This window comes from Myxine glutinosa, chromosome 11 (assembly GCF_964187855.1).
Source record: "Myxine glutinosa chromosome 11, kmMyxGlut1.1, whole genome shotgun sequence".
NCBI lineage: Eukaryota > Metazoa > Chordata > Myxini > Myxiniformes > Myxinidae > Myxine > Myxine glutinosa.
In genome coordinates, this window is record NC_136271.1 from 46,370,911 (window position 1) to 46,394,924 (window position 24,014).

At 50.7% G+C, this 24,014-nt stretch overlaps 1 protein-coding gene across 3 annotated transcripts in view; it reads left to right on the forward strand.

Moving 5' to 3' along the window:
- The window catches only part of LOC144894265 (zinc finger protein ubi-d4-like), an 81,752-nt gene that overhangs the window by 5,800 nt on the left and 51,938 nt on the right, over positions 1–24,014 (forward strand). For all 3 annotated transcript variants that reach the window (XM_078786629.1, XM_078786627.1, XM_078786628.1), the window contains exon 3: positions 1,262–1,369. In XM_078786629.1, the coding sequence (XP_078642755.1) occupies positions 1,262–1,369 (108 nt within the window). The remainder of the gene's footprint in view (positions 1–1,261; positions 1,370–24,014) is intronic.

Below are 24,014 nucleotides of genomic sequence, written 5' to 3' on the forward strand. Positions count from 1 at the left end.
CTCCAACCCACCCCTTCCGAAGAGAAAAATATAAACATAATACATTTTATCAGCAGTTTTACATTAAAAAAAAATAATTGTGTTCACTCCTCCACACCATGTATTATAACCAGGGGAGGCAGGTTGGCCTTGAGATACGCAAACTCACCTCTGAGCTGTCTAGCCTGGGTTTGTACCTCGACCAAGCTATAAACTGTCGTCCTGGTGTTTCAAAGGCAGGGTGATCCATCGATGGATGTGCCCTCCTCGGATGGACGTTAAACGCATCTCCTGTCTGCCGGAATTAGTTGGTGGATGTTAAAGATCCCATGGTGTCTTTCATGAAGAGTAGGTGACCTATCACCGGCATCCTGAACAGATTAAAAATTCCTGCCTAAGTGACAGAATCGAAGGCAATGGCAAACAACCAAGAGTAACCAAACCTCTCGTCACAACCAAGAGAGTACGATTATAATTGATTATAACCAGAGTCAAATTGTCATTGTGTGATGTGTATTTTTTCTGCAGGTATTATTATTATTATTACATGTGGTCTTTTTCCCAAATGCTCCCCAACCTCCAACTACCTGGATCCCCCCCCCCCCCCCCCCCCCAAATACCTGGATCTTCGAAAACTTTGTTGTATTTCTTATTATACGTGATCTCATATTACATTGTTAAAGTTTCTATTATTATGAAAATAATACTCTCAAGGCCATGATGAGTCATCCGATTGAAGTCCACGGGCGTTTTGCCAATTGTGTACCTTGTATTTAGAGGTTATGTGTTTCAAGGCCTCTTGGTCACGTGTCAACTCGATTAGTTGCTTGAAGTCGACGCCAGACAAGAACATGGACTTTAGTTGGCAGAGGAAGTACAAATAACTATTATTCAGGAAAACAACAAGCAACACTCACAATGGACCAGGGGAGGCAGGCAGAAGTCGGCTCGGACCGAAAGTTACCGAGACCCTCAATCCACACCTTTACCATGGTGGAGTACAAGGACATTGTATAAGACATTGGTGTACGTTTTCATGATTGAAAAGGACATTGATAGACAAAGGACAAGTCGACACATTATAGGGTTTCGATGGGATTTGAACACGACACCATACACTAATAAAAGGTAACCACTCAGACCACATTACCCAATGGGATCTTGCTGTAACAGCCGGGCATTTCTTGTTTTGTACACACACTACTTGATAAATGTCTTGCTTGTCCGTGATGTTTCCCTGATGTAAATTATACGCATTGTCGCGGCCTTGATTCCACCTCAGGCCTTGCTCCAGGACAGCTGTATTCATACCCAGCACGTTGCTGGAGGAAGAAACGCCGTTTGGCTGCAACTGACGATCCTCGACTTAGGCCTCCAGAACTGAAGCCCGGTATGTACGCCTGTCTGCAGTGTCTTCATCAATGCATTAGTTTGTCTGTGATTTCCACCACCTGATGTTAATATGACGAGTTTCCTTTTTCGTAATTTGTTTTGCAGTTTTTATTTCCACCTCTTCTCCTTTTCATATCCTTCTTTTTACATGACCGACCCTTGCACACTTCCCTCTTTGGGGTTGTCGTATTTGGAGAGAGATATAGCCGTATATATTCCTCTGCCTTGCTTGTACCACATTCTTCTGCCAAGGTCACCTTCCAACAGTAAAAAAAGAAGTGAGAAATGCAAAGAGATTTGCAGTCAGTCCCACACCTCTCCGCAGGCATTCTGCCTCGCCCGTGCCTTCACCTCGCCCGTGCCTTCACCTCGCCCGTGCCTTCACCTCGCCCGTGCCTTCACCTCTCCCGTGCCTTCACCTCTCCCGTGCCTTCACCTCGCCCGTGCCTTCACCTCGCCCGTGCCTTCACCTCTCCCGTGCCTTCACCTCTCCCGTGCCTTCACCTCGCCCGTGCCTTCACCTCTCCCGTGCCTTCACCTCTCCCGTGCCTTCACCTCTCCCGTGCCTTCACCTCTCCCGTGCCTTCACCTCGCCCGTGCCTTCACCTCGCCCGTGCCTTCACCTCTCCCGTGCCTTCACCTCGCCCGTGCCTTCACCTCTCCAGTGCCTTCACCTCTCCCGTGCCTTCACCTCTCCCGTGCCTTCACCTCTCCCGTGCCTTCACCTCTCCCGTGCCTTCACCTCGCCCGTGCCTTCACCTCTCCCGTGCCTTCACCTCGCCCGTGCCTTCACCTCTCCCGTGCCTTCACCTCTCCCGTGCCTTCACCTCTCCCGTGCCTTCACCTCGCCCGTGCCTTCACCTCTCCCGTGCCTTCACCTCTCCCGTGCCTTCACCTCTCCCGTGCCTTCACCTCTCCCGTGCCTTCACCTCGCCCGTGCCTTCACCTCGCCCGTGCCTTCACCTCTCCCGTGCCTTCACCTCGCCCGTGCCTTCACCTCTCCAGTGCCTTCACCTCTCCCGTGCCTTCACCTCTCCCGTGCCTTCACCTCTCCCGTGCCTTCACCTCTCCCGTGCCTTCACCTCTCCCGTGCCTTCACCTCGCCCGTGCCTTCACCTCTCCCGTGCCTTCACCTCGCCCGTGCCTTCACCTCTCCCGTGCCTTCACCTCTCCCGTGCCTTCACCTCTCCCGTGCCTTCACCTCTCCCGTGCCTTCACCTCGCCCGTGCCTTCACCTCTCCCGTGCCTTCACCTCTCCCGTGCCTTCACCTCTCCCGTGCCTTCACCTCTCCCGTGCCTTCACCTCGCCCGTGCCTTCACCTCGCCCGTGCCTTCACCTCTCCCGTGCCTTCACCTCGCCCGTGCCTTCACCTCTCCAGTGCCTTCACCTCTCCCGTGCCTTCACCTCTCCCGTGCCTTCACCTCTCCCGTGCCTTCACCTCGCCCGTGCCTTCACCTCGCCCGTGTCTTCACCTCGCCCGTGCCTTCACCTCTCCCGTGCCTTCACCTCTCCCGTGCCTTCACCTCTCCCGTGCCTTCACCTCTCCCGTGCCTTCACCTCGCCCGTGCCTTCACCTCGCCCGTGCCTTCACCTCTCCCGGGCCTTCACCTCTCCCGTGCCTTCACCTCGCCCGTGCCTTCACCTCTCCCGTGCCTTCACCTCTCCCGTGCCTTCACCTCGCCCGTGTCTTCACCTCGCCCGTGCCTTCACCTCTCCCGTGCCTTCACCTCGCCCGTGCCTTCACCTCTCCAGTGCCTTCACCTCTCCCGTGCCTTCACCTCTCCCGTGCCTTCACCTCTCCCGTGCCTTCACCTCTCCCGTGCCTTCACCTCGCCCGTGCCTTCACCTCTCCCGTGCCTTCACCTCGCCCGTGCCTTCACCTCTCCCGTGCCTTCACCTCGCCCGTGCCTTCACCTCTCCAGTGCCTTCACCTCTCCAGTGCCTTCACCTCTCCCGTGCCTTCACCTCTCCCGTGCCTTCACCTCTCCCGTGCCTTCACCTCGCCCGTGCCTTCACCTCGCCCGTGCCTTCACCTCTCCCGTGCCTTCACCTCTCCCGTGCCTTCACCTCTCCCGTGCCTTCACCTCTCCCGTGCCTTCACCTCGCCCGTGCCTTCACATCGCCAATTATATGTTGCACGGCTGTGATTTTGCCTTCATAAAGATTGAATTTGAGGAGCTGATGGAAGGGGGGAGGGCGTGGGATGGTGGGAGCGGAAGGGGATGAGGAGGAATTCTGGAAATGTAAAAATGGCAATACAGTATACACAATTACGTCTTTTTCAGCAGCAAGATAAATTGGATATTGGAGGGTAGTAATACCAGCGCCATGATTGTGGAATTGTATATAAAAAAAATTGTTTTGTGCCAGATCTGGATTCACTCATTAGCACTCATAGGCCAAAGCCATTGTTGGGATATTTCTACGGCATTAGCAAACGCGACTTTGTTTATTTATACATTTTTGTTACCAAGGCCCCTGTGCAATGTGTTGACATCCACAAAGTTATAAAAACAAGACCATCATTCTCCAAGATCAACAGCTATGCCTTTTTTTTTTCTTCTTCCTCACATCAGGATGGCCGTTGTGTTTATGCCTTTTGCAATATTGCCACTACCATTACCCTTTCCCAATTTATTGTATTATCTCCATGGAATTTTCTCTCCAAGCAACTGCATTGCAAGAGGATTCATAGCAGCAGAGTACCTGAAAGCCTTTCCCTTCCATTGGTGTCCGCTCTGCTCTGACTTGAACACTTTCACCTCGTCAACTGAAGGCACACCTCCAAAAGCAAAGCACAGCTACCAGGAGCCTGGCTGGTTCTTCCTTCATAATTCCACATTCTTCGGAAATGGAAAACATCCCGTGATGGTTCCGCCTTGGACGTTTGCCCAATAAACCTTTCTGCCCCATTACCAGCGGGATCGGCATGCAGCTTTTGAACATGACTGACGTAAACCATCAGCAGAGCATTTATCCGAAGTTGTCTGCAAGCTTCTTGCTTCCCTCCATGCAATGAGCGACGTTTTTATTTGCAGTGGACACGGATGAATATCAGCATTCTCAAAAGCTTCCAAAAGCTTGTTTGAGTCTCTAGGCCACTGACTTGCAAGCAGGTGTATTTCAACAGCAGACGGACCTAAGAGTCCTGCCCATCCAATGGTTTGTCCGTCGCGCTGCTGTCTGGCCCAGGATCGGGTTCAGAAAAGGTTGCTGTTGTATTTCGGAGGCAAAGAGCCATGAGGGCAAGTTAATGAGATTCCGGCTGAGCAGCAATTTCTCGTCTTGATTCGAGGGAATTCTGCAGGCCTGGAGAGAGCGGAGTGGGAGGGGGAGATTAGGTTTGGGTAAGGCTGTTAAAAATGGACGAAAGGAGAAATGCTGAGAAAGCGACGAAGAGAGGAAGGCAAGCATTTCGAAGGATTATACTGTGTGGGCTGTGGGGGGTTGGGTTTGGTGATGGGGGAGGAGGAAGGGTGGAAGGAGAAGGAGGAGAAGAAGAAGAAGATTAATAATAACAGGAGTGAGGAATTTGGCAGAAAGATAGTGAGACACTGAAAAAGAGGAGGAAGAGAGACAGTCATTTGCATTGTAGTCAATCTTGGCCCACCGACTATAAGGTGTGCATGCGTGATATTACAGGTCTCCACCCGAAAGAATGGTATATGAAAGTCATGTGTGACATGTCAGGAATAGCAAGGAGCGAGGGAAGGGAAGGGAGGGGATGGGAGGCAAGAGACATAAATCTCATTTTGAGATTACTGCCTTTTGGGCAACGCTGCAAGAAAATAGAACTGTAATGGAGACTCTGTCCGTCCTCTGCTGTCGATGCATCACAAACGCGCAGTGTTTCCATCGTTATAACGCTGATGGACTTTGGAATTCGAGTGCTAATCTCAGTTCCACAAGCACTCACACAATCAAGCTTCATAATCCTCATAATCTCTTTAAACCATGTTTTAATAATAATTTTGAGTCCATTCTGTGTTGGCTGGGTTTATGTTTGTTTTGGGGTCTATGGAGAGGGAGAGATCGGAACCTTTAACCGTTGATTTTGCTGTACATTAACTCTGTTATGGTTCATATGTCTTTGTTCACCATGGTTTACCCTTCTGATGGTGCACAATGCTTGTTTATATCGAGGATGGTTCCGTACAACAAAGGGCAGGGACCCGGGCAGATATGATCGACTTTGCCAGTGTTTGTTGTTTCCTCCTAAATGTGTCTCGCTTGTTGGCACCTGCTCTCGTTGTCCGTGATCAAATTTCCACAAAGATGGATTTTGAATGCCTTTGTTTCACCTGTCAGAGTGCAACATCCCCGAGCATGTCATCCGGTGGTGGTGACTTGCTAATTTTTATACGTCCTTGTACCTACCACCTCAGTGATGCTCGGGATATCGGTGTCTCCCGAAAAGCCTAATTCCTTTTCTTCCTCCATCAAGAAATTGACTTGGAAAAAAATAATAATAAAGGCCATACTTATTTGCTATTGGCCTTCCTTTATCCATGAGGCCTCTCTTTGATGACTTAATGGGAAAAAATATCATTTACAGCTCGAGAAAAGAAATTGAAGCTGGAGCACAAAGAGCCGCTCAGCCCTCGGCTCAATTTCTTTGGATCACAAGGACTTCCACACATGTGGTCCTTTTTGGCATAGGAAGGTCAACTCAAACATCCTTTGTGAGCACTCGATTGAGCTTATTTTAAAACTGTTCTCTAAAACATAAACGGTTATCCTTATAAAGTTTTGTTCACAAAATAGGATGACATTCTCCCAAAATTTATATATGATCTCATGAGACATTATAGGAGTAATTATGCATATATCTAGATTATGAAGTAGGATATTATCTATATCTGTCTGTCCATCCCCGAACTACTCCCTCAGTTTTTGGGCTAGCCCCACCAAACCTTCTGTGGAACCTTTTTGGGTCCTAGCAGGTGTCCTAAGGTGGGTGGGAGGTTTCATTAATTTCACAATACAATTATGATTTTGAGTTTCCACCCGCATGAAACTGCTCCCTCTCCGCATGTAAACGCATTCACAGGTTTGGTATTATCCGTTTCACCAGTTACTGCATGTGGAAACATTTGCTAGTTCGGTAATTTCTCACTACAATTGAGATTCTCTTTTTCCACCTGTGAGATGCTGCAATTTTTAGATTTTTGGATCCAATCCCACCAAATTTTCTGCCCAGCCTTTGGGGTCCCTTCACGTGTCCTAAAGTGGGTGGGAGTTTTCATACTCGCTGATATGAAAGTTTTTTGTACCTTTATATGTGGTCTAGAGAGCTGGAATTTTCCATACTGATGCAACCCAAAGCCTATATCACAAGAAAAATAACAAAACAGTTGGAAAATTTCCATAAACGAAAATATCCGTGAATAAGTGTCGGCCGGTGCAGACTCACGCAGCCCACGGTGGGTCACATGATCCATGACAATGGACAAAGAAATGGAATGCATCACAGAATATTGCTATGGCAACAGTTAATGTATTCACCTGCGTACCACGCTTTTAATTTTGCTTTAAGCAGCGGCCATGGATGGTTGTGCAGTGAAGAGGGTGACCTTTTCTTCACCCAAGACAATGACCAAAGCCAATGAAGTTTAAACATAACTGGTTGCTCGGCAAGTCTAACACGTGCCTCTTCCTTCTCTTATTTTATAATTTTTGCCTTATTTACATTAAAATTTACTATAGCTGTAAACTTTTAAATAAGGAGCTCATTATAATCACCAATTCTTGATTTACTTGAATTGATTACTCCTTGCAGAATGCAACCACAATCCACTTCATCAGATATATAGTTATAGCCACGCTACCGGTCTGGAAATGACCGAATCACATGGGCCGTCAACCGACCACTGCCGCCGGCTGGGTTAGACGCCAGGGTTACAGGCCTTCAGTCCCGATACCTCCTCAAAGGGCACAAAGCCAACCGAGGGTTATGTGCTCGCCAGGTGCATTGGTCAGATTTATAAATGAGTGAGCGGCTGGTTTTACCGATGGTATAATATATTTCTTCTGCCGTTCCTCCAAATGGCTGTCTCTCTCTCGGCTTTTGCGTCTTTCTTCCAGTACAGCTGTAATGGTCAACCACCTCTGTGTCAGCTGCATCACCAACTAACCTAAAAATGAAGCTCCCTCTCCCCCAAAGCAACCGTATGTGAGATCAACTGATAAGCCCCCTGTGTCGAGCCGCATGAGCAAGCTCCTGTGGTGATGCAATTTAGACTTTCTCAATGATGCTGCTTCACTCCGACAATCAGCTCCTGTGTTGGGGCTAAGGCCGACTTCCTCAGTGCAGATTCGCCACACTTGCACATTCTCATGGCTTGAGCTGCAAAGCTCTCGAGTGCAGTTTGTAAAGACATGCAAGCAGAGGAAAATAATATTAACGCATTGTGGCGGACACAAAAGCCCACTGGCGTGGTGACATCATTCCACGCACCAAGTGGGCGGTGGCCACGCCCGAGGGGTAGGCGTGGCCTCATGATATACACCGGGCGACCAGCCCGGAACATTTCAGTGTTACAGTGTAGTCTTACAATAAAGACGTTTATATGTTACCGCTTGTCCGCTTCCTCCTTGCTCACAAGCAGCGCGCGTAACGCCGCGCTTTACTGGTGACCCTCGACGTTGGATCTGCCGGAGCGATCCTTCCACACGCGACGCCATCACCATGGCCGACTTCGTCAAACTTCCGGAATTTTGGGAGGCTCAGGCCGAAGTCTGGTTCGTCCAGGCCGAAGCCCAATTTCAGCTTCGGCACCTCACCGGCGATGACACGCGCTATTGCCACGTCGTCGCCTCCCTCGGGCCCGGCACGGCCGCTCGAGTTGTGTCCGTCCTTCGCCACCCACCGAAAGGCCACAAGTACGAGGCACTCAAGCGGCTACTCCTAGCCACGTTCAGCCTCACGGACGACGCACGGGCCGACCGCCTCCTGGATCTCCCCGAGCTCGGTGAGACGCGCCCGTCGGTCCGAATGGACCATATGCTGTCACTGTTGGGCGACGAAGCCCCCGGTTCGCTATTCCGGGCGCTTTTCCGTCGCCAACTTCCAGCGCAGGTTCGCCTCGCGTTGGCCGGGACCGGGCTAACGGAACCCCGAGCATTGGCGGCCGAGGCGGACAAGTGCTTCGGACACGCGGGCGAGCGTCGGCGTGGCCGTCACGGCCTTCGACGCTGATGTTCAGCGGTGCGCTGAGGTTCAGCAGCACGCTGATGTTCAGCAGCATGCTGATACGCACCTCGTGAACGCCGCCACGCCCCGCCCACCGCCACGGCGAAAACCGCCACCGCGGGGAAACCCGTCGACTCCACCGGCCTGGCGGAGCCAGCCGCGCTCCTCCAGCTCCACCACCTGGTGCTGGTTCCACGCCAAGTTCGGCCACGAAGCTCGGCGGTGTCATCCGCCGTGCTCCTTCAACGGGTCGGGAAACGCCCGGGCCGGCGCTCAATAGTGGCGATGAGCGCCGGCCGTTCGAGCAGCCTGCTGTTCATAACGGACACCTTCTCCGGGCGCCGTTACCTGTGCGACACGGGAGCGCAGGTGAGTGTCTTTCCCGCCAGCACGTCAGACAAGCACGCCGCGGGTGGGGGCCCCGCGCTGCTTGCCGCGAACGGGACGCCCATCCGTACGTACGGAAAACGCTGCCTCTCTCTGCGGTTTGGAGGGCAGGTTTTCCGATGGACGTTCGTCACCGCCGACGTGCCCATGGCACTGCTTGGCGCGGACTTCCTGTGCGCTAATGGGCTCCTGGTCGACATCAAGCGCAGACGGCTTGTCCAGGCCGAGACGTTCAGCTCGCTCGCTTGTGCGTTGCCCAGCTCAATGAGCGGCTTGCCAAGCGGCTTGCCGAACGATTCGGTTCCGGCCACGTTGGTCTGTACGCTTCCGGCAGCGGACGCATTCACCCGCCTCCTCGCCGGCTTCCCGGCCCTCACGCGGCCCACCTTCTCGGCGGGGGCCGTCAAGCACGGGGTGGCCCATCACATCCCCACCGACGGGCCACCGGTCTACGCCCGGGCACGCCGCCTCGAGCCGACGAAGCTCGCGGTGGCAAAAGCGGAGTTCGCTACCCTGGAGCGACTCGGCATCGTTCGGCGCTCAGAGAGCGCTTGGGCGTCGCCGCTGCACATCGTGCCGAAGCCCGGCGGGGGATGGCGACCGTGCGGGGACTATCGCCATCTCAATGACGCCACGACTCCCGACCGCTACCCCGTCCCCCACATTCAGGACTTTTCCGCCCGTTTGGCGGGCAGGTCCTTCTTCTCGAAGGTGGACCTCGTACGCGGCTACCATCAGGTCCCCGTCAGGCCGGAGGACGTCCCGAAGACGGCGGTCATCACGCCATTCGGACTCTTCGAGTTCCTGCGCATGCCCTTCGGTCTGAAGAATGCGGCTCAGGCGTTCCAGCGACTGATGGACAGCGTCCTGCGCGACTTGGATTTTGTCTACGTCTACCTGGACGATATCGTCATCGCCAGCGCGTCCCGCGAAGAGCACCTACGCCACCTCCACACGCTCTTCGAACGCCTGGGCCAGCATGGCCTGATTGTGAACCCCGCAAAGTGCCGGTTCGGCGCCGCCACAATCGATTTTCTGGGGCACCGTGTCACCAGGCACGGAGCCGTCCCCCTGCCGGCCAAGGTGGAGGCGGTGAAGGGGTTTCCGTGCCCCCGCACGATCAGAGGGCTGCAGGAGTTCCTGGGCATGGTGAACTTTTACCATCGGTTCCTGCCCCGTATCGCCCAGCTCCTGCGCCCCCTGCACGAAGCTCTCCGAGGTAAGCCGGGCAAAGGCGACGTTACCTGGACCGAGCAGATGGACACGGTGTTCACGGGCGCGAAGCTCGCCTTGGCTAACGCCACCATGCTCGCGCACACGGCGCCCGATGCACCGATCGCCCTCACCACCGATGCCTCGGACTACGCGGTGGGCGCGGTGCACGAGCAATGGGTGCGTGGAGCTTGGCAACCGCTGGCGTTCTTTAGCCGGCAGCTTCGCCCGCCCGAACGCCGTTACAGTACCTTCGACCGCGAGTTGCTCGGACTTCACTTGGCGGTCAGGCACTTCCGCCATCTGCTCGAGGGCCGGGCGTTCACTGCCTTCGTCGACCACAAGCCGCTGATCTTCGCGATGGGCAAGGTCACCGAGCCGTGGTCGGCCCGGCAGCAGCGTCACCTCTCGGCCGTGTCCGAGTACACGACGGACATCCAGCACGTCGCGGGGAAGGACAACCCGGTGGCGGATTGCCTTTCCCGGGCCGTCGCCCACGCAGTCCACCTCGGCATCGACTATGCCCGGATGGCAGCGGACCAGGCCGCTGACCCCGACGTCCAGGCCTTGCGGACCGCCGTCACGGGCCTCCGCGTCACCGAGGTGCCGTTCGACGGCGCGGGCACGGCCCTCTTGTGCGACGTCTCCCTCGGGCGTCCTCGCCCCATTGTGCCCGCGGGCTGGCAGCGCCAGGTGTTTGACGCCATCCACGGCCTGTCCCACCCGGGCGCGAGGGCCTCCCAAAGGCTGATCGCCGACAAGTTCGTCTGGCATGGCCTCCGGAAGGCCGTCCGCGGCTGGGCCAGGACGTGCCTCGCGTGCCAGCGCGCCAAGGTGCACCGGCACACCCAGGCCCCGTTGGCCCCGTTCACGGTGCCGGAACGCCGGTTTGACCACGTCCACGTGGACCTGGTGGGACCTCTGCCCCCCTCGCGGGGTTTCACCTACGTCCTCACCATGGTGGACCGCACCACCCGGTGGCCGGAGGCCGTGCCCTTGGCGTCGACAACGGCGGCCGATGTCGCGCAGGCTTTCATCGCCACCTGGGTCGCCCGGTTCGGCGCCCCCTCAGACATCTCATCCGACCGCGGCCCCCAGTTCACCTCGGAGCTCTGGGGGGCGGTTGCGCAGGGGCTCGGGGTCCGGCTGCACCGAACCACGGCCTACCACCCCCAGGCTAACGGCCTGTGTGAGCGATTTCACCGCTCATTGAAGGCCGCGCTCCGGGCCACCCTCCGCGACGGCGGCTGGGTCGACAGGCTCCCCTGGGTCCTGCTGGGCCTCCGGACGGTGCCCAAGGAGGACCTGCGCGCATCCGCGGCGGAGTTGGTCTTCGGGCAACCGCTGCGGGTGCCGGGCGAGTTCCTCCCCGACTCCACGGCACCATGGTCCGCGGCACAGCAGCGCTCCGCTCTGCAAGAGACCGCCCAGAGGTTCGCCCCGGTGCCAACGGCATGCCACGGGCACCCACCGACGCACGTCGCCCCGGAGCTTCGCACGGCGGAGTACGTCTTCGTCCGCCACGATGCCCATCGGACACCACTGCGGCCCCCGTACGACGGGCCTTTCCGCGTGCTGGAGACCGGGGCGAAGCACTTCACCCTGGACATCGGCGGTACTCCTGACCGCGTTTCGGTAGACCGCCTCAAGCCGGCCCACCTCGATGTGGACCATCCACCGCCAGTGGCCCGACCCCCACGTCGGGGCCGCCCTCCTGCGGGCGGACCCCCGGCACCGCCCAGCCCCGCCGCCACGCCGCCCCCCGGTCCTGCACCCATCCCAGGGGCAGCCAAGGGCATCCCACCTGGCATCCCTGCACCCCGGACGCCGCCGATCGCCAGGGGGCGCTTCGGCCGGGTCATTCGTCTGCCCCGCAAACTGGCCCTCCAGGTGCGCGGGAATTCTGGGGGGGCGCGTGTGGCGGACACAAAAGCCCACTGGCGTGGTGACATCATTCCACGCACCAAGTGGGCGTTGGCCACGCCCGAGGGGTAGGCGTGGCCTCATGATATACACCGGGCGACCAGCCCGGAACATTTCAGTGTTAGTGTAGTCTTACAATAAAGACGTTTATATGTTACCGCTTGTCCGCTTCCTCCTTGCTCACAAGCAGCGCGCGTAACGCCGCGCTTTAGCATACAGCCAGAGGTTTGAATATGGGAGGACAAAACAGTAGGGTAGGGAAAACAAACATCTCGCTGTACATACGCAACACGTATCTATTGCACAAATAGTATGTCATGTTAAGAAATAACTATCGTTTGACTAAACTGTTTTATTAACCCCTAAAGATCATTTACACAACAATATAAAGCTTATGTTTATTATGTACTCGCATCGGCACACCTTTGGTGGACAATTTAAAGTGGTGAAATTTCCACAAAGTGATACTTTCTTCGGGAACTTGATATACACTTGAAAACAATTGGGATATACTGAAACCATATTTGGCCTTTCTGGACCATACTGTAATGTTTTTGTGCTATAAAATACAACAAAAATATAATTTTCCACAAAGGTGCATGTTTTCTAAGACACACTATACATCTGAAAATTATTTTTAGGATTTGCTATAACCATATTTTGCCTTGTTGGACCACACTGATATTCAGATGTGGGACGGTCTGGAGTTATTCAGATGTCTGAATAACTCCAGGTGGTCGGCGAGTCTTTGAAGACCACGTTCGACTTTCGTACTGCTAACCTTGAACTGGCTTCAGCTCTACAACCATATTACTGTTACTAATTTATGGAGGGGGAATAGCATTATGAAAGGGGAATATTACTGTTACTAATTTATGGAGGGGGAATAGCATTATGAAAGGGGAATTGTGCCGGCAGTCACGTAACGGAACTTAAATGACTGGCCGAGCGAACCAATGTCATGTGCTGCGTTATCTCGATAGCCCAATAATTTCTTGATTAACAAATCAACAGCTGCGTTACAGACAGGAGGAGTCAGGACACTAAATGGGTTTAAGCATGTATTAAAACAGGCACGTATTTACAGGGGTGATTCACAGGCATGTGTGATTCACATTCACATTCACAAGGCCATTAACATTCCCACTTATCCCTTATGTAAATATTCCGACCCTCGGATTCCTTATGCAGTCAACTTAATATTGTTACGGCCCGAGGTTCAGGGTCGACTACGAGGGGGTTAGCCTACGTTCCCTCCAGAACTTACCAGACCTGAGTGCCGCGGACGAATAACTTCGTACTTCGGCAGGTTGCGAACCAACAACTACGTCCGCCAATTGGTCCGCCATGTGATAGCAGGGTCCAATCGTCTAACACCATGCTGGGGTACACCAATCGGGAAACGTACCTTCTCTCCGGCGGTGTACCACTTTTTTTGGTTCCTGGATGGAAATTTAGACGACCGAGCAACCGTACACGCTGGGCTGATGCTAATTTTGTTACGACCGATCGCTACTCTGGGTGCGAGCAATGGCGGACCAATGAAAGAAAGAACGTTCACAGACAGAGGGAAAGGAAATGTTTAACAATTCGATTTATTTACAAGTATTTACAGTGCAACTTATTGATAGGAAAGACAAGAGGCAGAAACTTAGCTTAATTTACATATTGTGATGATTACTACGAATAAACACAACAAGGGCGCCCAGCACACATCCACGGGGGAGGGGAAGGGGAACGAACATTGGGGTCATGTTAGCAAAATGGTTACGATTTTACCAGATGCTTCTCCTCACGACGACCTTTGCCTGGACCTCACCAACAAGCACCAGGTCGGCAAATGGCAGTCCCTTACATGAGCATGAACACGAAGAGGCAAGCAGGTAAGGGCGATCCCAGCACAAACGCGAGCAGGCAAAGTCGATCCTCAGCACGAACACGAGCAAGTAAGGGTGAATCCCAGCACGAACACGAGAAGGTAAAGTCGATCCCCAGCACATACAAGGGCAGGGAGTCCCAGCACAAACATGGGCAGGCAAAGGCGATCTTCAGCATGAACACGAGCAGGTACAGTCGATCCCCAGTGCGAACAAGGGCAGGGAGTCCCAGCACGAACACGGGCAGACAAGCAGGCACGTGTAGAAAGAGTCGAAGTCATGCACACATGCAGAGTGCAGCAAGAGAGTATTACACATGTGCAGAGTCCTGTGAGAGGGTCCTGCCTAGAGTCCACGTGCACAGCCAGCAAAGTCCACGGCCAAGAGAGTGAATCACGTGCAGAAGCCTGTGACGGGTCCGGTCAAGAGCGAAGGCACATGTGCTGAATGAAACCGGCAAAGAGGGCCGATGCACGTGTGCAAGGCCTTTTTGTCCAGCCCTCACCGAGGGTGAAGGGGGGGGGGGCTTCCGGGTTTCTGATTGGTCGAGTTTGTCACTCCGCCCCCACAAGCTACCCCGAAGTTCCTCAGGCCCTAATTGGTGGGTTTGAAAAGTTCCCTGTCAACAAACCCTTCCAAAGGGACTTTTACCTGGTGCATATCCCAATGGTCTTTGGTCTGTCTTCTGTTCTTCAAGACCCTGAATCAACAACTGTGGATGCAATCCTGGTGCATCTGCCTGGCCAATCGTCCCTTATGAGTGGAGGGCCTGTCTTTCCCTCCCCAATGCATAAAGACATACTAACCAGAAATTCGGGACCTATTCGTGAAATAAGCTACCTGCCTGCTCCTGGCCAGGTACTGCCTGCCTGTTCGAGCTGGGCTGAGGCGATCTGTGCTGCGCTGCGCTGTGCTGAGACGATCTGCGCTGCGCTGGGCTGAGACGGTCTGCGCTGAGACGGTCTGCGCTGAGACGGTCTGCGCTGAGACGGTCTGCGCTGAGACGGTCTGCGCTGAGACGGTCTGCTCTGCGACGGTCTGCTCTGCGACGGTCTGCTCTGCGACGGTCTGCGCTGCGACGGTCTGCGCTGCGACGGTCTGCGCTGCGACGGTCTGCGCTGCGACGGTCTGCGCTGAGACGGTCTGCGCTGAGACGGTCTGCGCTGAGACGGTCTGCGCTGAGACGGTCTGCGCTGAGACGGTCTGCGCTGAGACGGTCTGTGCTGAGACGGTCTGCGCTGAGACGGTCTGCGCTGCGGCGGTCTGCGCTGCGACGGTCTGCGCTGCGACGGTCTGCGCTGCGAAGGTCTGCGCTGCGGCGGTCTGCGCTGCGGCGGTCTGCGCTGCGGCGGTCTGCGCTGGGACGGTCTGCGCTGGGACGATCTGCGCTGGGATGCGCTGCGCTGGGCCGGGACGAGCTGCGCTGCGCTGGGCCGGGACGAGCTGCGCTGCGCTGGGCCGGGACGAGCTGCGCTGCGCTGGGCCGGGACGAGCTGCGCTGCGCTGGGCCGGGACGAGCTGCGCTGCGCTGGGCCGGGACGAGCTGCGCTGCGCTGGGCCGGGACGAGCTGCGCTGCGCTGGGCCGGGACGAGCTGCGCTGCGCTGGGCCGGGACGAGCTGCGCTGCGCTGGGCCGGGACGAGCTGCGCTGCGCTGGGCCGGGACGAGCTGCGCTGCGCTGGGCCGGGACGAGCTGCGCTGCGCTGGGCCGGGACGAGCTGCGCTGCGCTGGGCCGGGACGAGCTGCGCTGCGCTGGGCCGGGACGAGCTGCGCTGCGCTGGGCCGGGACGAGCTGCGCTGCGCTGCGCCGGGACGAGCTGCGCTGCGCTGGGACGCGCTGCGCTGGGCCGGGACGAGCTGCGCTGCGCTGCGCTGGGCCGGGACGGGCCTACAGGTAGCTCTTGCCACTGTTGATGTCAAAGTGCACGAGTCTACCATTAGAAAGAGGCTGCACAAATTTGATCTACATGGGAGGTGTGCCAGGAGGAAACCTTTGCTGTCCAGAAAGAACATCAGGGCAAGACTAAAGTTTGCCAAGAACACCTTGGCAAAGACCAGCACTTCTGGAACAATGTGCTCTGGACAGATGAGTCAAAGGTAGAGCTATTTGGCCACAGTACCAGAAGACATGTTTGGCGAAAACCAAAGACAGCATTTGACCACAAGAACCTGATGCCAACTGTAAAGCATGGTGGTGGAAATATTATGGTTTGGGGCAGCTTTGCTGCATCAGGGCCTGGGCAGCTCAACATCATAGAATCCACTATGAATTCTTCATTGTACCAGAGGGTGCTTGAGGATAATGTGAAGCCATCTGTCGGAAAGTTGAAGCTCAACTGAAGGTGGACCTTGCAACACGACAATGACCCGAAACATACCAGTAAATCCACCAAGGAATGGCTGAAAAGAAAGAAATGGAGGGTTCTGGAATGGCCAAGTCAAAGCCTGGATCTAAATCCCATCGAGATGTTGTGGGGGGATTTGAAACGAGCTGTGCATGCAATAAACCCCTCAAACATCGCACAGCTGAAAGAATTCTGCATGGAGGAGTGGGCAAAAATTTCTCAGTCGATGTCAGAGACTGGTAGACAGTTATAAGAAACGCCTACTTGAGGTTGTTTCTGCCAAAGGGGGCAATACCACCTATTAGAGCCTGGACAGATGAGTCCAGGTACTTACTTTATCCACAGAAGGAAATGGCATCTCTGTTAATTTTTTGTTGAATAAATTATTGCAAAGTCAATTCTTCATGGTTTTTTGTTCAATTGGATCACCTTTATCTATAGATACTGTTTAATTGAAGATCAAATATTGATATGTCCATATATGTTAAAAAGATTTTAAAAAACATTTCATGGGATGGACTTACTTTTTCCACATGCGAAATTTGCATTTATGTTTATTTAAATTATACAATGGACTACAAAATGCAAATGTTTCAGGATATTTGTTATTAAATCAACTGGACTACAGTCCAGTTGAGTTCATCACGTACTCAACCCGTCATCGTCGTCGTCTGTCGTCTGTCGTCTTAACTTTTCGACGTTAACACTCCAACGTCCACAAATATCAACCGATTCTGATCAAACCTGCCATGCAGCATCCTTACCCCCAAGGACCAGGTTGTTATTACATTTCAGCCTGATCCCATGAAAAATCTCGGACTTAGGCGACCATTTTGTTTTTGGTCATGAAAACGACGTTGACACTCTAGCGTCCACAAATATTAACAAATTTTGATCAAACTTAGAAGGTTTAAACCTTACCACACAAGGTAGGTTGCTATTGCATTCCAACCCGATCCGTCACAAAATGGCCGCCACAGGCCGCCATATTGTTTTAAGCTCTGAAACGACGTTAAGACTTTAACGTCCATAAATACTTTTGGATTTTGATCAAACTTGGTGTGTGAGACTCTTACCACACAAGGTAGGTTGCTATCGCGTGTCAACCCGATCTGTCACAAAATGGCCGCCATAGGCCGGCATATTTTTTTCAGCTCTTAAGAAAAGCACAAGAATTTTGGATGCTGATAAAGTTGTCCAGTCAGTTCAGTTGAGTTCTGCTTCCCTGGAAGCTCTAGTATTATATCACCTTTATCTATCAATATTGTTGAAATGAAGATCAAATAGCTGTATGTTGAAATATGTTGAAAAAGTCAAAACTTTACATGGGGTGTACTTACTTTTTCACGTGACTGTATAGACAGGTGTGTGCTTTTCCAAATCATGTCGAATCAATTGAATTTACCTCAGGTGGACTCCAATCAAGGTGTAGAAACATCTCAAAGATGATCAAGAGAAATAAGAGGCACCTGGGCTAAATTTAAACTGTCATAGCAAAGGGTCTGAATACTTATGTAAATGTGATGTTTCAGTTTTTTCCTTTTTAATAAAGTTGCAAAACTTTCTAAAATCCTGTTTTCTCTTTGTCATTACGGGGTATTAAGTGTAGATTGATGAGGGAAAAAATGAATTTAAACGATTTCAACATAAGGCTGCAACATAACAAAATGTGAAAAAAGTGAAGGGGTCTGAATGCACTGCACACACACACACACACACACACACACACACACACGCACATACACATACACACACACTTTTATCCCAGACTCGGTGATGTTACAGCATTCAATTCGAGTCCGGGACGTCGGTGGTTCAAACCACGGCCAAGTCGTACCAAAAACTTTAGAAATGGTATGTGCTGTTTCCTTGATTGACGCCAAGCATTTAAAAGGATACCGCACGGACAAACAACGCTGGTAAGGCAATGGCAATCCACCCAGTATAACCCTTGCCAATAACCCTCCCCAGCAGCACCAACGCTCTATAAAGAGTATGGTTCATAGATATTTCATTTTATACACAATATTAAGCCAGTTTTAAGTCATTCTGATGTCAAATAAAAAGGTTACAACATAATATAAAAAATATCCCATCCTTTCTGTTTCATCCTGATATATATTAGTCACTCTGATGTGTACATATTTATATATTTAGTAAGGGTACAATCAAAGGTATCTCCAATAGTGGCTGAAAAATCAAAGGTATCTCCAAAGGTAAATCTCCAATAGTGGCTGAAAAATCAAAGGTATCTCCAAAGGTAAATCTCCAATAGTGGCTGAGTCTGGCATTATGAAGGATATTGAAGTGTCAGTAATGCAAAAGATTCTTCCTTTTGCAATCCTTCCCCGTCGCGTTCGCACATTTCTACAAGCAGCCCAGCTAACTGGTTATTTCTGCGCAAGGTACAGTCGGATGCATTATTCATAATGCTCAGTACCATTGCCAAATTCTGTCTCCATTTCAGGGCTTGCTTATGGCAGCTCTGTCCGTCCTTCTGTCTCTTCGACCCGATCTTTCCTTCTCCGAGGATGACACCAGTTTGCGTACATTGTACACCGCACAAGGACCGACACATCATTTCACAACATACACGCTTGTAATGGATGTGGAGATTTAGCCTGAATTCATTTTTCCAGCAGCTCTTAGTAAGTGCTGAACTACTGTTATGTGCATTGCCTAGCAACCATGTCCTTTTTTTTTTGTTGTTCTTTTCTTTTTTTCTTTTTTAATCCTCAATGAACGAACATGGAGCATCTGTTCATATTTTACTTCCACGTAGATTTGCCACATCTGTGCAATGAGTTTGTTCCATTTTTGTTTCAGATTTGTATTTGAAATTCGATGAAAATGCACAAATTCCAAAGCACCAGCAATTTGCCCATAGTTTTTTTTAGGTTCAGGGGTCATGGAGATCCCTAGAGTTTAAACCAGATGGCCCTTAAAGAGCTGGCAGATACCTAGTCCAAAATATGAATAACAGTCAGGATTATTGATGGCTGCACAAAAATCCACATGGAATGATCGAAGATGGATCTTTCCGCAGGAGAACCGTGTACGTTTCTGAAATGACAAATGAACATATTGCTTGAAGAGTAGACAGAATGGAAGCGGTGCAGGAGGAGCAGTTAGGTGTGAAATGCAATATGGGAAGTGGAATTGCTTGGCGTCGGATGCGGTGGCGTTATTAAACCGAGATTCCAGCCGGGACCTAATAAGTCAACACCATGGATGGAATACAATGAATCAGACATGGAGAAAAGCTCTTTGACCCATTGTGCCTTTGTTCAAGACCCACCCCAGTACTCCCCTCTGAGTGATTCACTCCCGACGAGAAAAATTGAGAATTATTTGGTGATTATTCCTGTACAGGTACGCTCGCTCAAAATCTGGACGTCATTGATTGGCTGTTCACGGATTTGAAAAGACAGGAAGAGATAGGCGCACCTTTATAACAGCCAAACACCACAGTGAATCATTACAGTTGCCAGTTGTATTTCCAACATATTGTACAATGACTTTGTATTACACCTTCTCCTATCAAACATCTCCATGAGGGTTCCTTGAATGACCTGGACTTTTGTTGATAATCATAACATCTGCATAGGTGTTCTCATGCCACCTCAAAGATACATGCCAGAGATCATTCAAATTTTCAAAATTAGGAATTTATGGGAATTATTTTGATTAAATAAATAAATATAACTTTTTTATGGATGGATAATTTGAACTTATTGTTCATTTATTTTTATTCATTATTTATTTATACAATATTTTTATTGTTTTATTTTATTTTGTTTTGAATTATTTTTAAACATGTTGGAGAAGCTATATCACTTCTACTGCATATCGGACAACAATTAAAACTAGTGTCATTTTGTTTGTGCTACGTCACTGCTACTCCAACATGCCAATGGTACTGGCCTCACATTAGCAGGAATCATAGCAATAGGAACTATATGATAACATATGATAACAGAATTTTGGAGTGTGGAACACAGGATAAGGTTCTGGAGATTGTTGTTGGATCTGGAGCTTAAGCATTCGGTGCAGTTGGATGCAGCAGTAGGAAAAGGTAATATGATTTTCATTTCTACTTTGAGCTTCCAATTTTGCTCTTCCCTCAATCCAGGAGCCCTACTACTGAATCCTATAAGTACCTTACCAGCCCTAAACTAAATAAGAATGCTCCAAATCAGTTCCCTGTCCAATATAATCATTTTCTAATAATATTATAGTATTTTACCCAGAATGCTTTGCATTCTTCTATTTATTTTATATTTTGCTTTCTTGTTACATGTGTGAATTCATTCATTCATTCATTTGTTACATGTGTAAATCTTGTATCCCCATAGTCTTCTCTTCTAATTACTCTCCTCATTAAATCAAGTATCATTCATTGGAACAATACCAGAGTCCTGTCTGTCGACTCCATTTCAAGCTCCTCCATCATAACATAGTATTTAAATTTGTGTTGGCAGAAAATAATTTTAATTCCTCCTTCTGTGTCGACTTCTACCACCAGTGGTATTTTTTGTGACGTGTCCCTTTGTAACTTTCTTTCATCTTCCTGCTGAAAAGTCCTTCAAACCCATACTCTATTCCCAATGCAAACTTTTCTATGCACTGTCTCGTTGGGCTCTGCCCACATTTTTGCATCCACTCCTTTTGCTCTGAATTTTTTTTAATTCTGTTTACTATATGCAAAATGTTACTGCATGCATCACTTATGTTTCAAAATGTAGGTTAATATATATTGCTATTGATGTATATTAACCGCCCCAATGGTGCCCTGCCCCGCCCCAATGGTGCCCTGCCCCACCCCAATGCTTCTTGGCGGTACCCCGCCCTGCCCCAATGCTCCTTTACCGCGCCCAACTCTGCTCCCATATAGCACCCGGCCTCTCCCCACCGCTCCCTTGCTGTCCCCAGTCCTGCTCGTTTGTGGTCCGCGAGCCCGCCCCACCTCTCCCTCTCATTCCCCTGCCCACTCCCTCGTGGTTCCCCGACCCTCTCCACCACTTCCTCAGTGCCTCGCCCCTCCAAACCGCTCCTTCGGTTCCCACCCAGCCCCACCGGATCCTCGCGGTGCCCTGCCATGCCACAATGCTTCCTCACGGTGCCCTGCCTCGCCCCAATGCTTCCTCACGGTGCTCTGATTCGCCCCAATGCTTCCACATGGTGCCTGCCCCCCGCCCCAATGCTCCTTCGCAGTGCCCAGCTCTTGGGGGGGGGGGAGGGTAGCTCTGCTACCGCATAAGCATCCGGCCCCTCCCCACTGCTCCCTTGCAGTCCCCGGACCTGCTCCCTTGTGGTCCCCGAGCCCGCCACACCCTACCCACCACTACCTCACAGCACCCTGCCCCTCCCCACCACTCACTCGGTCCCTGCCCAGCCCCACCGGCCCCTCGTGGTGCCTAGCCCCTCCCACCGCTCTCTCACGGCCCCCGACCCCTTCCCACCATTCCCTCGCAGAGCTTGCCCCCACCTCACCGCTTCCTCGCAGAGCCCGCCCCAGCCCCACCGCTGCCTTGCGGAGCTCGGCCCTGACACATCTCGGCGCTCACTCCTGCTCCTCCTCCTCCCTCCTTTCCAACCCCCCAACCCCCTCCACCCACCCACCCACCCTCCCCCCCCCCCCCCCAACAGCAATTTATAGCACTTCACAAACGCCATTTTTATATTTCACCCCTGATGCTGTAAATATTAACCATTCCCTAAAATGTATGCCATCTATGTCTATGCCCCTGGTTCACCAACTGCCCATTTTACTATGCTGCACTTTGCTTATATGCCTAACAACGTTTTAATCTAACACGCATGCCTTTACCCACACTACACTCACTGTCAATCAATCTCAGCCTGGATCTCCTACAAAATACTACTTGCATTGCTTCTTTTCCATCCCACGCATGCCTCCCCAGGTTGCATATGTGTTGTGTTCGAACCCTTACATTGATAGTTTACAAAGTTTAATCCTAAATCATTCCTCCCCTCTTTTCATATGTGGAACCATCTTCCTCAGTTTGTTGTTCTGTTCACTTCTTCCGGGAAGTGTACTGTCCACCACCACCGAATGGGCTAACGTTTTACCTCTGAGATATTCTTCACCCACTGACATCATATCCTCCATTTTCAAATGGTTGTTGCACAACTCTTCTTTATTTACTTGTTGATTCCAAATTACTTGAACTCAATTTAAAAATTAGCCACAGGAATGACAACACAAAAAACTCCGCAATTTAATGTTAACAAGCAGTCTGATTAAGCTCAGTTACTTTAGACTTACTTTTTAAACAACCTGAGGAACTTGAAAAGAAAATCAACATTCAGGAAGTGGAGAACAAGAAAATAAATAAAGCTGCGGTACTTAATCCAGATCATTTTTGAGTCTGTTATTAATGTAGATGGAAGTATTGACGGATGGAATGACGGCCGGTGTTTGACTCGTATTCCCTTCCCTCTTTACAGAATCTTATCTTGAATGACTGTGGGTCAAGTCTTCTCCTGTATTTGGCCTTTGTTTGCTATCATGGAATTTTGTGAACTATCTGAATATAAAATTAAATAACTATCTTTTTGTTTGTCATCTGCTTTAAAAATGGATATCCAATGCTGTCCTTTTTAGAGGCTGAAAATCAGAAAATGCATAAATATAATCCATTCTGCTAAAAACTATAAAGTGGGAAATTATGATTTCTTTTTTTTATGCCTGCGCCACTGAAGGCATTTTGTTTTTGGATTGTCCGTCTGTCCGTCCGTGATCAATTTTTGTTATCGCGATGACTTGTGAACCATTGAAGTGATTTTTACCAAATTTTGTACAAAGGTGTATAATTTTGTAACGATGCCAATTTGCAAACATTAAAATGTTATCGGAAGAACATGTTCAGACCGATAGTATAAGTGGTAGAAAACGATACTTTGGACTCTAAAGCGCAAAAGGACCGAAAAGTCAGACTCTATTTTTCTCAATAACATGCTGGTCTCGCCAATAAAATGGACTCACACATACAAGAAAGGTTCAAAGGTTACCGATAAATTTGTGTGCACATTGATTTTCTGCTAAGGATATGGATTTCCCTCCCAAACCTATAGTATTTGGCAATGTGGTTTAAGCAAGTGCCTCCTAAATTAAAGCACATTTGTTCACCGTAGAGGATGGTTAAATTCCCAATCTTGTTTATATATATATATATTATTTCTGCCCCTTGTGATGATAGGTTATTACAAATGACGTTGATAAATTTATTCCTGGTGGGAAGTGCTTGCTGCTTCGATGATGCAACCCAAATTGCATTTTCATTCATATTTTATCCAAACATAAGTGAAGCAATTTTATTTTAAATACAAGATCAAGGTCCATGGAAGAGTCTCCGTCTTTTGAATTGGAAGCTTTTCAGAATTGGAATCTCTTTTTGTCTTTTCTTTTCGTTTTTTGAAAAGTTTTGTGTTGAAAAAGGGAGGAGGATAAGGGATGAGTGGGAGGGGAAGAAACTTGGGAAAGAAGGAAGGAATACTCAAGACTCACCGACACGAAGCCTACCAGGACCTAAACAAATGCAATATTGAGCGATACCACATGACCAAGTACGTTTGTTCAATAAGTCGAGGCATCGGATTCACTATGCGATTGATTGTGCATGGGGAACAAATGAAAATAGTTAGACAAGTCAGATATAATGCTATACACTTAGTTTTCGAA